This window comes from Neoarthrinium moseri (genome assembly GCF_022829205.1).
Source record: "Neoarthrinium moseri strain CBS 164.80 chromosome Unknown scaffold9_Wmoseri_CBS_16480, whole genome shotgun sequence".
In the NCBI taxonomy this organism is placed as follows: Eukaryota; Fungi; Ascomycota; class Sordariomycetes; order Amphisphaeriales; family Apiosporaceae; genus Neoarthrinium; species Neoarthrinium moseri.
The window spans coordinates 225,686-240,179 of record NW_026055123.1 but is presented as its reverse complement, the minus strand read 5'-3'; the positions used below and the strand labels follow the sequence as shown (position 1 = coordinate 240,179).

The following is a 14,494-nucleotide window of genomic DNA, read 5'->3' as shown; positions in this document are numbered from 1 at the left end:
ACAGTCGCTTGTAGGCCTGAGCAACTATACCTACGTCAGGATGGGTTTAGTTGAGGTTGTCGTGGAGCACATCTCCATCAAGGGGCTACTGATCTTTGCCAGTGTGAGCTACGTACTATGGCAAATAGTCAACTATGTTGATCGAAAGAAAAGACTGGGGCGTCTTGCTGGCGGAACTGCTCCCAAGATCGAATGCAAATGGCCACTTGGTGAGTAGCCACGGCCATCGCCTGCATAAATCGGGGTGCTAATGCTACTAACAGGCCTTGACATTGTGATGAGGCAGGTGGATGCCGCCAGGCACCACAGAAACCTACAGTCGTGGCATACTCTTTTCAAGGGCATTCCGGGACACACAGCCGAGTCCAAGATCATCGGTAGGCGATTGGTCTTTACCGCCGACCCGGAGAACATCAAGGCCATCTTAGCTGCGCAGTTTGGGGACTACGGCAAGGGCGAGCCCTTCCACCGCGAATGGTCAGACTTCCTCGGCGACAGTATCTTCACTACCGACGGCGAAAAATGGCATGCCAGCAGGCAGCTCATCCGGCCGCAGTTCGTGAAGGAACGTATCAGTGATCTGGACTGCTTTGAGTCGCATCTTGAGACCCTGTTCAAGGCCATGGCCAACGGACAGGCACTTAACGGGGTTAATCAGAAGGTTGACCTCGAGGCTGGGGACGGAAAAGTCATCGAGATTAGCGACCTGTTCTTCCGTTATACCCTCGACGTTGCAACCGACTTCTTGTTGGGTCTGGACGTTCAGTCACTCACGTAGGCATCCTGATGGTATACACTTGCCGCCATCGCTCTGTTAACAGCTATATAGCACGCCTCGCCAAGAGTTTGCCGAAGCCTTCAACGAAGTACAGAGGGTCCAGAACATCCGCGCCAGAGCTGGTCCGCTTCAGAGATTTGTACCATTAAAGACGTTCAACGCCGGTCTCAAGGTAATCAACAAGCTGTGCGAGACATATATCGACCGTGCGCTCCAACTGAGCCCCGAAGAGCTCCTAAGCAAGACCAAGTCCGACGAGGGCTACACCTTCCTGCACGAGCTCGCCTCCTTCACCCGGGACCGCAAGGTCATCCGCGACCAACTCGTCGCCGTGCTGCTGGCCGGCCGCGACACCACGGCCGCGACTCTGTCGTGGACCATCTACGAGCTCAGCAGGCACCCCGAGTGCGTCCGCAAGCTGCGCGACGAGATCATCAACCAGGTCGGCCTGGACCGGTCGCCGACCTACCACGACCTGAAGAACATGAAGTACCTCCAGAACGTCATGAACGAGACGCTGCGGCTCTACCCCGTCGTGCCCTTCAACGTGCGGCTGGCGCTCAAGGACTGCACGCTGCCGACGGGCGGCGGGCCCGACGGCAAGCAGCCCATCGCCGTGCTCAAGGACACGCCCATCGGCTACAGCACCATCGTCATGCAGCGGCGCGAGGACCTGTACCCGGCGCCCGGCCGCGACTTCAAGCCCGTGGCCGAGTTCAGCCCGGAGCGCTGGCAGCACTGGCAGCCGCGGCCCTGGCAGTACATCCCCTTCAACGGCGGGCCCCGCATCTGCATCGGCCAGCAGTTCGCCCTCACCGAGATGGGCTACGTGCTCACGCGCCTGTTCCAGCGCTTCGAGCGCGTCGAGAGCTTCATGCACGACGTCGACGGCGGCGACCCCCTGCTCAAGGCCGAGATCGTGCTCCAGCCCGGCAACGGCGTCAAGGTTGCGTTCTGGGGTGCTAAGAAATAAATGATCAGGGTTGATTCTGGTCGGAGGCAGAAAAGGGGTGGAGTGTGTCATTGAGAGTACGGAACTGTAGAGTGAGATGTCGCGCGCCGGACCGGTCTACGGCGTTGCTACTGTATCGGGACTTGTTTAGCTAGCTATTGGCCTTTGTAGGGCACATGGATCTGACTCCCAATTTGGAATCTCACGAATTTTCGTGGTGTTGTAAATACTCCATGCTATATGAATGAAGCACGTGTTATCAGTGAGTGATCGAAGTAGATGTTGAAAGTCGAGTTGTCAATATCACAGACATGGTGCACACATCCTGAAGTGATTGAAGCTCTCACAGTCTTCATTCGCAGTCTATGGCCAGACAGAATATCGCCTCCGTTCCTGTTGGAGAAATTCAGTCTTCTGCCATCCGATAGGCATCCCTCCCAAATGACCATCTGCTCTCATCTCCATCGCGATGGTCTTGACCAAACGTAGCCAGCACCGCGATCTAACAGCCGGTCCAGTCCGTCCATATAGTCTGAAGTTCACTAGCGACGGTTCATTTCGGGGTAGCAAGCGCCTCAACAGCCTTCGCAGCAACCTGGTTTTCGATATAGCCCTCGCTCACCCATCAGCGACGACGTTCGTCCCCGGGTGCTGCCGGATCCATGGATCAAGACACGGCCCTAGAGCCCAGACAGGTCGTGTAGCAAGGAACCAAGTCACAAGTTTCGCCAGACTATATGTTGTGGTCCGACACCAGGCCAGCCGATCATATAGGCAGGACAGCACGGGAGAAGGTGTTCCCGCTGTGGATGGGCGAGGGCCGAGGATGTGATAGCACAAGCGCGTATAAATGAGTGGGAGAGGAAGATAGATGTCATGTCATGCTTCCAGCACCACTGGCCTCGAATTGCGTGATGAGAACTTCCCCCTTATCGATATCTGGACAGCCTGTCGGGTGCACGAGACATGAACTGCCCCCTTTTGGGAGCCGGACGCAGTTGGCCGTGTCGTGCTTTAGATGTTTCCAGGGCGCAGTATGCCTGCCTCTCAGGTTTCCATGTACTGCTTCTATGCAACCTCCGAGGTCCCACGGACGTCGACTGAACGGCCAACTGCGTCGGTAGTGGTGTAGTCTCACAGCATATTCAGGCCTCACGGCAGACTAAGACAGCAGGGTGGGACGAATAATTTGTATTTGTCCATGTTTGGCTATGATGATCATAATGCGAGCGGCAAATGCAGCAAAGTCAAAACGCCTACGTACATGCCGGTCAAGGATACAGGTTTCTCCTTCGACCCCTTTCTTGAGCTCTGCGCACGTAAAAGCAGAAAAACACCAGAGTTCCGCCAGGGCCGGTTCCAGTGATCCCCATGTGTGATGACGGTTCAAGTCCAATGTGTAGAGTAACAAAAAAGTCTCAGTTCAAAAACGCCGGTAGGGCCATGCCAGGCCTCGATGCCCTCTCCAGCCCATAGGCAGTGGGGTGTCCTAATGCTGGGTAGTAGTTTGAAAAAATCATGAACGGCATGTGGTATAATGGTCTTCTTCTCTTTTTTTCAGAAAGCCTTCCCCAGTCCATGTCTCGTGTCGTACGCCGTGCCATGAGTTTGTAATAATATCACAAGGTGAAGAGTAGTAAAGGGCCAGCATCGTGTTTCGCGGCCGGTGGGTGCTGATGCAACCCATGATTGTGCCGACATATTGATGCGGCGGTCCCGTAGTTAAAGGTGGGATGCGATGCGCTGTGATGCATTTTATATGCGGACCCGGCCCCCATGTCCCGGGGGACGGCGACATGAGGTTGCCGCGTGGGAGAATACTGTTCGGATCGTGTCCTGGGGACCCAAGAGGCGGGTTCCAGGACATTCTCCTCGTAATCGGGCCGCTATCATTTCCTGCCGCGCGGACCCGTCGCGGTGATTTTCGACGTGCTCATCAGGTCGCCAATGTACTTCTGCAGGAACTTGTTGTTGTTGTCGAGTTTGTCGTGTTCTTCCTTGACGGCTTCTATGCGGTTGAAGATCATGATCAGGGAGTCTTGTAGCGCCTTTGCATGTCTGGGACGGGAATGTCAGCAGTCTGTCGCAACGGCTTCGGTCTCCAGCGGCGAGAAGGGGGCTTACCGGTGGAGCTCTTCTCGTGCTTCACGGCCCATGTTCTCCAGGTCCTCGCTGGTTCTCCTTGGGCTCATGGCTCGCACGTCGCCAGGCTCGAACTGCGTCGGCACGGGGCCGACCTCATATGAGTCCCGGGGCACGATCAGGGTGCCACTGCTCTTCCGGCTGGGGAGCGCCGGTCTCTGAGGTACGGGCATGTGGATCTCCTGACTCTCAACGTGGCTCTCGACCGAAGATCCAGACGACGAGTCCGATCGCGACGTACGCGGTGGCTGCGGGGCCGGCTCGCTCATTGCGGTCTGTCGAATGTGGTTTGTGTGCTGCGGATTTGGGCTGGGGTTCCAAGATCGGCCTGCAACAGTTCGATCCTGGACCAAGAGTGGTGGTTGAGGGCGAATTAGGGATTATGTCGGTGGCGGCCGTGAAGGTTGGGAAAGGAGGTCCCCAAGGTTCAATATTAGAGTCGGCGCGCGGGTGGGTATTGCAGCTTCAACGTCAGTCAGGCCCGTGGGTTGTGCTTCTGGCACGTTAAGCAGCGCGCGCCACGGTTCAGACAATCAGTCACTGCTTAAAATAAACGTAACAGGGCTCGGGGTGGCGACGGTTCTTCGTTCGTCACCGGCGGCGGGAGAGAACTAGCAGCGGGATGTGTTCGTGTAGAGGTCTTCGCGGCGGAGGTATAAAGTGGGCGCGGAAAGAAGATACGAGGAGGCGTAGCCAGCCAGGTCCCTGAATTGAGTGCGAGGGTCGAGGGCGCCGCTTGTATGTGCTGTGCTGTACTGTGCTGTGCTTTGCTGTGTGGCGGGTGACGGTGACGCAGCGGGCCTGGTAACGGGCGGGCGGGTTGCGGGTGGCAGCCTCGGGGCTCTCCTTTTTGTCTCTCGTCCTTTAGGTTGGCCTTGGACGCTCTCGCTCACACACACACATATGCACTCTCTTCTCTCTCTCTCTCTCTTGTCTTGCTATACCCGCGCTGGATGCATCTGGGTCTGGGTCTGGGTCTGGAATTGGGTGTCGCGATTATGTGGAATGGGGAAAGGATTTGTCTGGCGGCAGGCGGCAGGACACACAAGACGTTGGCCGGAGAGGGTAAAGGCGGTTCGGGAGGCTCCCACCATAAAAGGGAAGGCCAGGAGTCGACAGAAACAGCGGGACGAAGGGTTCACGGGGTCGGGCTTAGAGAGCGATTGACAGGCAAATTTGGGGCGGGCGGACCTACTTCCAGAGGTGTCGTAGCGATCGTCATTCAGGCCGGGGCTGCCATTGTTTGGGCCTGCGCAATGTGGTTGGGTGCTGGGGGGGGGGGGGGGGGGGGGGGGGGGGAGGGGGTCGTGGTCCAACTTCGCACCTTGTCGCCCTGCCCTGCCTCTGCCCCTAACGGCATACATACTGCGGTACATGTCACGGGCACGCAATGGGCGCACCCATGGGGGTAACTTGCGGTATCTGCGTGCGTACTCCCCCCAAGTCGCACGCCCAGTGGCCACCCGTGGGTCGCCGATGCTGGGTGGTGATCGGCACCCGGAATACGCCAGAGCCTCTCCCCAGCGCTGGGAGCAGACTCAAGTCTGCCAAGGGCCACTGCGAGAGCGACGTCAGTTCTTGTTTGGCCCTGCCCGCTGCCCAGCTCGTAACCTGGTCGCCCGCTTGCTTGCCTACATACATGCTCTGTTACGTATCTTGCTTATGCCTACCGGATCTTGTGCAAAGTTACACCCAGTCCCGCCAGTACTATATACGCTGTTTGGGCGGGCGACCGGCAATGAGAAGCCAGCAAGTAGACGCATGCTACACTACAGAACAGAGTTCACATATCCAAGATCAAACCGGGACGCAATTTCACCAGGACCCAGTTGCGGCCCTCGGCGGCGCAAGCTGGACGGCTGCTAGAGGGTCGGAGGGTGCGTGAGCAGCTCGCGTCCCCGTCGTAGAGCATCGTAGGTCACAAGCTCGACAAGCAGTCACCGCAAGGTGCGCTTGGGTGCCTCCCTAAGAGAGCTGCAAATCTCCCATTAGAGGCATTAGAGGAGAGGCGACGTACCAGAAAAGCACTGAGGCCCCGCGGCGCGCACTGGAGGCGGTTTAAGCTTGCAGCCGGACACGGCGCTACCGCAGGAAAAGGCGCCCCGGCCGTTTTCCTCTTCAGGCCGAGAGGATCGAAATAGCGGTCATTTGTTGGTGGACGCAGACCTTTGACAGGGCTCTGAGACGTGGAAGGACCCTGCATCGGGCCCAAGAGGAGGCGCTGCAATGGGAATAGTCGCTCTCCACGCCCTACCCACGAGGCACCATTACCAGTTGACCAGAGGCTGAACAGCGCGCGGACAGTGCCAGAAACCCAGACAGATACCAGTCCCCAGCAAGCGACTGTGTAGATCGGCGCTTGTGACGCCACGAGATCGCTCTCATTGGCGCAGCCCAAAGGTTCCCTGCAAGTCAAAAACTGGGATTCTCAAGTCTTCGTTGCACCTGGGATGGGGAAAATCATCGACGTTTGTGGGAACGCTGATGGGGAATCTGATGGAGCATGGAGGGGCAGCTCTGGGCAGGCTGGCGAATCATGTCTCGCCCGTTGCGGCGCGCACTCTGCTTCTACCAGGGTCCTTCGTGCTTCTCGCGCGCGACAGGCTGGCAGACCACCGGGAAGCTGGACAGCACGGCAACTTTGCGCCGGGGTGTGTCGTCGTCCAGGGGCTTTAAGCTTGCTTCACCTTCGTCCTTGGAGGAAAAGATTGGCGGTGCCCAGCCGGTGCTTGACTCCTGGAAATCTGGAGTTGACCGTCCCATGACGAGCTCATCGTAACTTCGTCATGACGGCTGACCTGAGGCGTCTCTGGCATCTTCCGTGCCTGGGCGTGGGCGGGACATACACTGGGCCGTAGCCTCCCGTGATGCTTGCAACACTAGGAGAGGTATGGAGTATCGTCGTCAACACCAACGTGGCTACTGCGGTACACTGCGGCGCGGCCAAACGGTGAGCGCGGGCAGGCGGGAGGCAAGGAGGGGTCGGATTTCCATTCCTTTGGGCACCAGCCCGAGGGAACGACATCTGGCCGCGACTACGAATCTCATTCGTTGCAAGCGGCATGGAGTGCTACGCTGAGTCGCTGGCCAGTCAGCCAGTCTGACTGTCTGACTGCCCGACCACATGCATTCTAATTCCTCTCCATTGGACCCTGGAAAGATTGGATCAGATCATAGATGAGATGAGATTTCATGTCCTCAACTCCTCACAGGCCTCATCACGGCTCCGGGGCCACCACCCAGAGATGGCTTGCGCGCTAGGTCGAACCAATCAATGGATTCTACCGTTGGACCCTGAGTCCGAAAGTTCTTCTGCTCCATCCAAAATCGGCCACTACAAGCTGCAAGCAGGCAGGGTTCAAAGCTCATACTGGCACGAAACTATTGTGTACTCTAAATCTCCACAGGCAAACAGGAACTTCTCTCGACATCCCACCCATCCCCATAGAATCTGGTGCTACAGGGCTCAATTCGCATCCGGCGTAGCGTCAGACAAGCACTGTTTCCCATGCGCCAGAACGCTCTGCGAATCACGATGGAATTTGTACCGGGGTCTTCAGATCTGACCAGGACCGCCAGGGATGTGGTTTTTAGACACACCGAGGATGGAACCCCACTCACCGCGCTTCCATGACCGTAGTGATGTCATGATCAGCTGGGCAGGGCCAAGATACACAGTGTCTCGAGGAAGCACGCTCCACTCGCATACGGTATTTTCGCTGCTCGTTGGGGATCCTAGAATCCTCTGCACAGGTAACCACAGCGGGCGTTCGGGGAGCTCTGCACGGTGTAGTTTGGCCGTTCCGAACCGTACATTGCGCTACAGCACGCCTTGGCCGGACGCCGGGACACCTTTCTGAGACATTTTCTGCTGTCCCGACGTCGAATCATTGCCTTCATCGGAAGGTATACAAGCAATCCTCATCAGAGCGTATGATGAGGCGCCCGACGCTCGTTCCCGCTGAGCTCCCATGCACACTGGCGCAAGCATCAAATCCCCGACTAGCCGACGACGACGGAGAGGAACTTGCCCCATTCCCGCCCATCGTTTTTCTTTTGTCTCCCGCGTGACCCCAACTATGTGTAAAAAATCTGTCCGCTTCGTCGCGCCGGGAAGACATCGTGAGGCGAATTTACGGGGTCTCGTTGAGGGCACATGGGCACGCCACCCGTGTCCCGTGGCACAGCTTAGAGCTCACAAGGCTACGCTGACAAGAAAAGACCCTTATGACGACATGAGCTGACTGTGCCTCCCGCTCAGGGGTACCGACTGGACGGCAGGATGCCTATGCCTCCATGCTGTCCTACGTGAGACCTCACAGCATGGCAGCATTTCTGAGCCAACCTCCTTTACTCCAAGTGCCGCAGACATTTCGTGTCACAGCCAAACTGTCGGGTTGGGTGCATTTTCGTCCCCCTCCTCGTCGAGTGACATCACTTCGGTCAAGGGATTCCAAATGGGCGAACTCAAGAATATGGCACCTTTTTCCCCACAGTGACTTATTACCAGTCGCCTAGCTCGCTGCTTTCGTACCTGAAACTAGATCCCCAACGGACCGAAGGTGCAAACTCTCTTGACTCGAGTGGAAAACGCGCACTTACCTGTCCCTTTTCAACGGGAGAATCCTTACCGTCCTCAGCTCAAAAAGTCTGATGGATGCGCTTCTAGAAAAAAGCCCGTTATCTGATAGCGGCTGAACATCTTACTCCCCGACGCATGCCAACGGGCGCCTTGTACAAACTGGAATTAGATCACCCTGCTCAACGCATCAAGTGACTTTCAGACCGCTTGTTGGATTCTGTGCAGTTGGTGTTGCAGTTTCTCGTGCAGCTGATCGTCACTATACGCGACCTTCATTCGACGCTCGCGCAATCTTGGAAACTCGCGGGTTGTCGATCCTCATCGCTAGTTGTCAATTTCGGCCAATAAGCCAGGACCGAAACCGGCTCCTCGACAAGTAGGATTCCTACCCGCCAGGAATTTAGAGTTCATCTCCGGGACTCTCGATCTGTGCATTTGTTCTTGAAGTGAACGGGTTCCGGAAATAGTGTCTGGGCGAAGTTATGCTTGTCACCCATCGTGAGTCCTTCATGATATCGATATCATCAATCTGGCGGTGACCAGCTCCGCCTAAATTCTGTGCCCTTACTACTTCAGTACGACACACTAACTGGACCCGCTGTCAACCAACGCCTTTTTCCTTTTCGAGACGGGGTCACTCGCCGCTAACTGCGCGCAAGCCCGCTAGACAGCCCCCTGGGGACCCATACAGTACCTGGACGGTAGGGGAATTTCCAATCAGCTTTTCGAGCTTCGGCATCGCAAACCGACAGATGCCCTTCTTTTCGCCTTCCTTTCAATCTCTGCCTTGTGAGTCCCACACTCGGAGCTTCCTAGGTGGTATTGTGGTCCAGCTCTCGTAAGTCCTACGTTGGTCCCCGGGCAACAATGGGTTTTACAGACACGAGTCACGGCTCGGTCGTGCTTGACCACGATAATAGGCACCGGGCAGCGGTAACATTTCCGTTCAGTTTTTTTTTCTTCCTTTCATCCCCTTCCTCGCAGATAGATGTTCCAGGGCTTGCGAATATCTAGGCTCTGTCCGTTGTGCAGGTAACGGTAGGATGACTCGGCACGTAGGAGATTAATGAGTCACCCTCGTAACGCTTCGTGTGCCATGGCTCATAGCCAAGAATCCCGAGTGAAGTACTCCGTAGTTGCAAAGCCATTCCCCTCGGCATCGCGAACCCCGGTCAGTAACCCACTTCCGTGTAGCGGTTGTCCGAAGCATCTCTTGATGGGAAATGGAACAACATAGTTTAGTTGGTGCTTACGACGAATGAAATCCGTCAAACCATCTGGAAGTATATCCATATATACATGGTACCTCCCAAACGGTATTGCAAGAATTTATTTCCAACACAGGGGATCAAAGCAACGATAACATAAGACTATCAGAGACTAGAAGGACCAAAAAAGATGATAGCTGGTGCAAAAGCGATGCCCTCGTGGGCGTGTGTTATACTCCGATACGGGGAATCGAACCCCGAGCTCCTCGGTGAAAGCGAGGTATGTTAACCGTTACACTATATCGGATATAGTTTCTTATGGTCCAAGTGTAGCTAACGCAGCTTATGTCACATGCACGAGTTTCACCCCACACGGTCCGGCCCACACCAACCTAACGTCCAGCACCCTCCTGAAGGATTTGAAACCATCCAGATTCTAACAAAACTCGCCATGATATTTTCATAAGTGGTAAAGGTTGCCAATTCCTAGCAATCCTTCTACGCAATATGGTCTTTCTGGCGTCTTTGTATGAATTACTGCGTTGCGTCGCGGTGCTGGGGAGGTCGCTCATCACTTCGGGGCGGTAACCCTTGAAGACGATAAAGAGTGGACAGCTGAATTATTTCTGTTTGCTGTTTCAGACTGGTCAAAACTTCTGCAGATTAGCGAAGGTCTTTCAAATGGGAGTGAATACACTTACTCAAGTAATCTATTCATCGAGAAGGCTCGTCTGGTACAAGGGTCCTTACATGATCGATGATGTTGGAATCAGCATGCAAACAGAGTGAAGATAGACATCATGATATGTAGATGCGCTGGGGTTTCACTTGCAGCGAAAGTCTTCGGATTGTGGTATTGAAGTTCGGCATTGAGTTGAAGTTGATGTACCAATGAGTGCTCTCCTAATATGACTTGATCCTGCGAATTCTCTTTTCTGCATCGCTGCAAAATGCACCCTGCGAATCATCTTCACAACCTTCCTCACCTTAGGCTAGGTAAGTTCATTACCCTGATTGTTCCAATAGACAGTCACTGTGCGCTGTGCCATGACTTTTTGCAGCACTGGCAGGGCTCAGCTTTGGGGTTCTGGATATACGTGTGGTTGACGTCGCAGGCACTGCAGAAGCGGCAGCCGTCGGGTTAAAACAGTTGCCCTCGCCGACGACACAGGAGTCTTGGTATGCGACTAGTCGTCAGCTTCAATTCCTTTTGTTTGTTCAGTGTGGTTTCGAGGAAGGGAACAACTCCCCGTGGTAACCGACGCACTAGGTGCACTTGCACTACGCGAGGGTGTTCTTCTCAGGCGGCTGGCTGTTGGACTCATTAGCGCTCGTGAAAATCATTTTTGCAGGGTGAGAAAGAACGCACTGCCTCGCCGAAAAGGACAGTATCATTGTTCCAGAAGGCGTGTAGCTGCAAAAAGAGCAACGCGGACTGCCTGTGCGTGCTGAGTCGTCCAGACTGCCCACAGCTTTTGTCATCCCTAATCAGGTCAGTACGCCCACATCCCACCCTAAACCAGATGAGGTGGCGTAGAGATGGGAGGCAACAGCTACATGGGGTATAAATCAATAAGCGGCCTCCGTGATGTCGGTGCCACTCACTGCCCAGAACGTCTGGTTGGAATCAACCCGGTCGTCGTTACCGATGGTTTTACGTCCAGGCGCGCGCACGCTTGGTGACGCATGCGGAATGAATGAATAGTTGTCTAACACCGAAGAAAGCCGGCCATGCTGATGGGGGAGGTTGGTCAGTTGGGGAAGAAAACCTAGGGCTGCCAAAGCACGACGGTGATGTGCTACGCCCTAGCTATCTCTCGCTGTTTGAAACGATCAATAGCCGAGAAATATATTAATATGGAGTATAAGGCAGTAAAGAATGTGTAGGCGAGGGCTTCAAATGCCTGTGAGTACCTTTACCAGACCGTACTCGCAATAGCTCAACATCGCCCGTTTCAACAAAAGTCATCCGCCCAGGGCTTTGACGCTTGGAAGGATCCCCAACAGCACACGGCGCGATATTGGAAGCCTACATTTGGGAAACATCTCCTTTATTGTGACAAAGGACCCAGAAAGCATCCCAGAGGCTCCGAGCTACGCTATCCATTGTGTATCAAAGATATGGAAAAGAGATATATTCCACGTTGAGCGATTAGTTAAGAGATTCTTTACGTGAGTTCCTTGAGATAACATTCTTGTAGAAGTGCTTCTTGGGGACTTTTAAATTTTCTCAGCAAGGCTTAGATAAGGCGTGTGCTGGGAAGCACAGCAGGATAAGTAGATGCTGTATCTACAGGAAGAGCAGCCCATTTTCTAAAGCTGAGTAGTACATCGGGAAGAGCTAGTATGCTTACACGAAGCGGCCATGCGCAATGACAACAACATGGCAGCGATAGGAATTCTTGTGCAAGCTAATGCCGAGTACTTTTACACGCGACAATGATCAACACGGGGCCTATGATTGAAGCCTCCAGGTTCGAACCTTGGCAGCCTTGGGGATGGCCAGACTTTTACATCTCGCCGCGCAAATTGATCCTCTAATGGTAGTCTAATTTAATTTTGAGCGCATACAACGTGCTTATACATGTATATGACTGTGGATTATGGCGTCGATAGAGTTTACAGTCGCTCGTGTTCATTACGCCAAGACTCTAAGATCCTTCGGGATCAATAACTAGTGCCATTATTGCCCAGGCTTAAGCCGTCGTGACCTATACGAAACCGAAAACCATTGTCACCTATACGAAACCGATAATCTGGTTTGAAAGAGTATCCTTCAGATAAGTATAAATAGTCATTAAGAACTCATCTTTACTTCTGTTCACTAACAGACATCTGCAACCTCATTCCCATTCTCTCTGATATACAAGCACTTTCCAGCTACATTACGCCGAAACTTTATTTCCAATATGAAGTACAGTGTTCCTGCTATTATTTCTATCCTCGCACCCGCCGCCGTGGCTGATTTCATGGTCTTTTGCGGCGAGGATACCAATGGTGTCGACGGCGCTGGTGTTGGGAGGTTCTGCGTTCTCTTCAACAACCCTCCCGATTGCGATGACGGGGGACCAAAATTCTCCGTTCTCGATGATGTGTCGCAAAATACATGCGGTGGTGTAAGGTGCGAGGGCTGCGAGGAAGCACAGAATATACGTGACTGGATCATTACCGAGTTAGAGATCAACAACACGCAGAAATGCACCCCGTCTACCCTTTGGATCGGTAATGGTGGTACGGACCCTCACTTTAGTAAGTCCTAATGGTATGACCCTGATTGATTCTTTCTAACCACTGCCATTAGCTATCTACAGCGACGTCACAAGTGCTGTCATTAGAGACATTGACGGAAACCAAATTGCGGAGTGTGATGTCATTACTGAGAATAATCAAATTCTCGAATGTAGCGGTGGACTTAACACAAGCTCCTACAAGCATCACTTTACTTGTTAGCTCCCTTTACCTACAACTTAAGATTGATTACTAACAATCACGATCTTTTTCTAGGTCGTACCCCAATGTACATACTCAACTCCAACTAAGGAACGGAGGCACTTTAAGGGCAAGCTATCTGTCTCCCTCAACATCACCACATAGGATGCCCTGTCCATAGACAGTGGCCCCTGCTAGATCCCTGATCTTTACGTGCCTAGGTAGATAGACAGGTTATCCTCACAGATACTACTTTATAGAACCTCAGCCCTCTCGAATTCCTGTTGTTCAAGAATGCCCTCATGGTTTCTCACGAAAAATTAGACACATTTCGAACGAGCAGATTTGTTCATATTAGTAGACATAACCGGTTAGGTCTGCTTTACTTTACAGATGTAGCGATCATTATCGGTCCAAGATTGCAACTTCACTCGTTCATAGAAGATTCGTAAAATCTGATACGGTGCCTATGTTCTGGATTAATCCGGGCGATCGGAAAACCCAACAATTGTAACTCCAAGTCTGGCATATGATTTGGAGAAACGTCGCCGGTACTTGAGGTCCTTTAGAGCATATGAAGGTGCTACTTCGTAGGTGTGAGTAATACGGGGCCCAGTGGGTGTTTGGGGCTGTAGTACCTCGATGATAGAATAAAGGGGTGGAGTCTGTGTGTTGACAAACAAGTTTATTTGGAGTAGCCGCTGAACTAGCCAGTTAACGCTAGATTGTTTGCTGAGATACCAACCGGACATCAATTGGTTATAGTAGGTGCCTTCACGTTGCCACGTATTCATGTGTGTCGCGGACGACCAATGGCCCTTACGCACCAGTGGCCGATGAGACGATCCTTCCAGCGCCATTAGAATCTAAATGCGCCACGCGTAAGTTTGAGCCGCAAAGCTACGCAGGTCGATTATGGCTCGCAATAGGAAAACATAAGAAACCAGGTATGAACGCCTGCAGCAATGCTTGCACATGGCGTGATTATCGACAATGGCCAGTGCATTCAAATTCGAGAGATCCTGGACTAGATGTCGATGGCGTCGAACGTTTCGAGTCAAGTCAGGAAGGCGACGCAAAAGCTAGGTATGCGTGCCATGGTGCTGTTGATCGCTTCGGTTCCATGTCAGCTCTAGGCCGCTAAAATTGAGGCTCCGCCGATTGCAGCCTGTCGGTGGGGGCGAAGGATTCCCAAAGCCGCCTTACAACAGGGTTCTGTAGCGAAGCGAGCAGCCTTTCAGCTTGCCGGGGGCTGGCTGCCCCAGGTACTTACGATTCTTACAGCGCATTGGAACATTTTCTCGATGCCGAAACACATCTCTCCATCTTCGTTTTCACCTCTCATCTTCTTCTTCCCCTCCCTTAGAAGCGCGTGGTTTTGGTTTGTCATGATCTTCCCTTGA

At 53.6% G+C, this 14,494-nt stretch overlaps 4 protein-coding genes across 4 annotated transcripts; 3 read left to right on the top strand and 1 right to left on the bottom strand.

The window, feature by feature from the left end:
• Positions 1-40: 40 nt before the first annotated feature.
• Positions 41-1,751, top strand: JN550_003666 (uncharacterized protein; the record flags this gene model as incomplete). The annotated part of the gene is made up of 3 exons (XM_049315095.1): positions 41-209; positions 264-774; positions 830-1,751. 3 exons carry the CDS (start codon positions 41-43, stop codon positions 1,749-1,751), a joined length of 1,602 nt encoding a protein of 533 aa, XP_049174236.1.
• Positions 1,752-3,619: 1,868 nt separating this feature from the next.
• Positions 3,620-4,141, bottom strand: JN550_003665 (uncharacterized protein; the record flags this gene model as incomplete). The annotated part of the gene is made up of 2 exons (XM_049315094.1): positions 3,620-3,788; positions 3,855-4,141. The coding sequence occupies 2 exons, from the start codon at positions 4,139-4,141 to the stop codon at positions 3,620-3,622; spliced, it is 456 nt and encodes a 151-aa protein (XP_049174235.1).
• A 2,267-nt stretch (positions 4,142-6,408) lies between these two features.
• JN550_003664 (uncharacterized protein) lies at positions 6,409-6,651 on the top strand (the record flags this gene model as incomplete). Its single annotated transcript, XM_049315093.1, has 1 exon — positions 6,409-6,651. The coding sequence occupies one exon, from the start codon at positions 6,409-6,411 to the stop codon at positions 6,649-6,651; it is 243 nt and encodes an 80-aa protein (XP_049174234.1).
• Positions 6,652-12,571: 5,920 nt separating this feature from the next.
• On the top strand, positions 12,572-13,201 carry JN550_003663 (uncharacterized protein; the record flags this gene model as incomplete). The annotated part of the gene is made up of 3 exons (XM_049315092.1): positions 12,572-12,911; positions 12,964-13,107; positions 13,167-13,201. 3 exons carry the CDS (start codon positions 12,572-12,574, stop codon positions 13,199-13,201), a joined length of 519 nt encoding a protein of 172 aa, XP_049174233.1.
• Between the last annotated feature and the right edge of the window lie 1,293 nt (positions 13,202-14,494).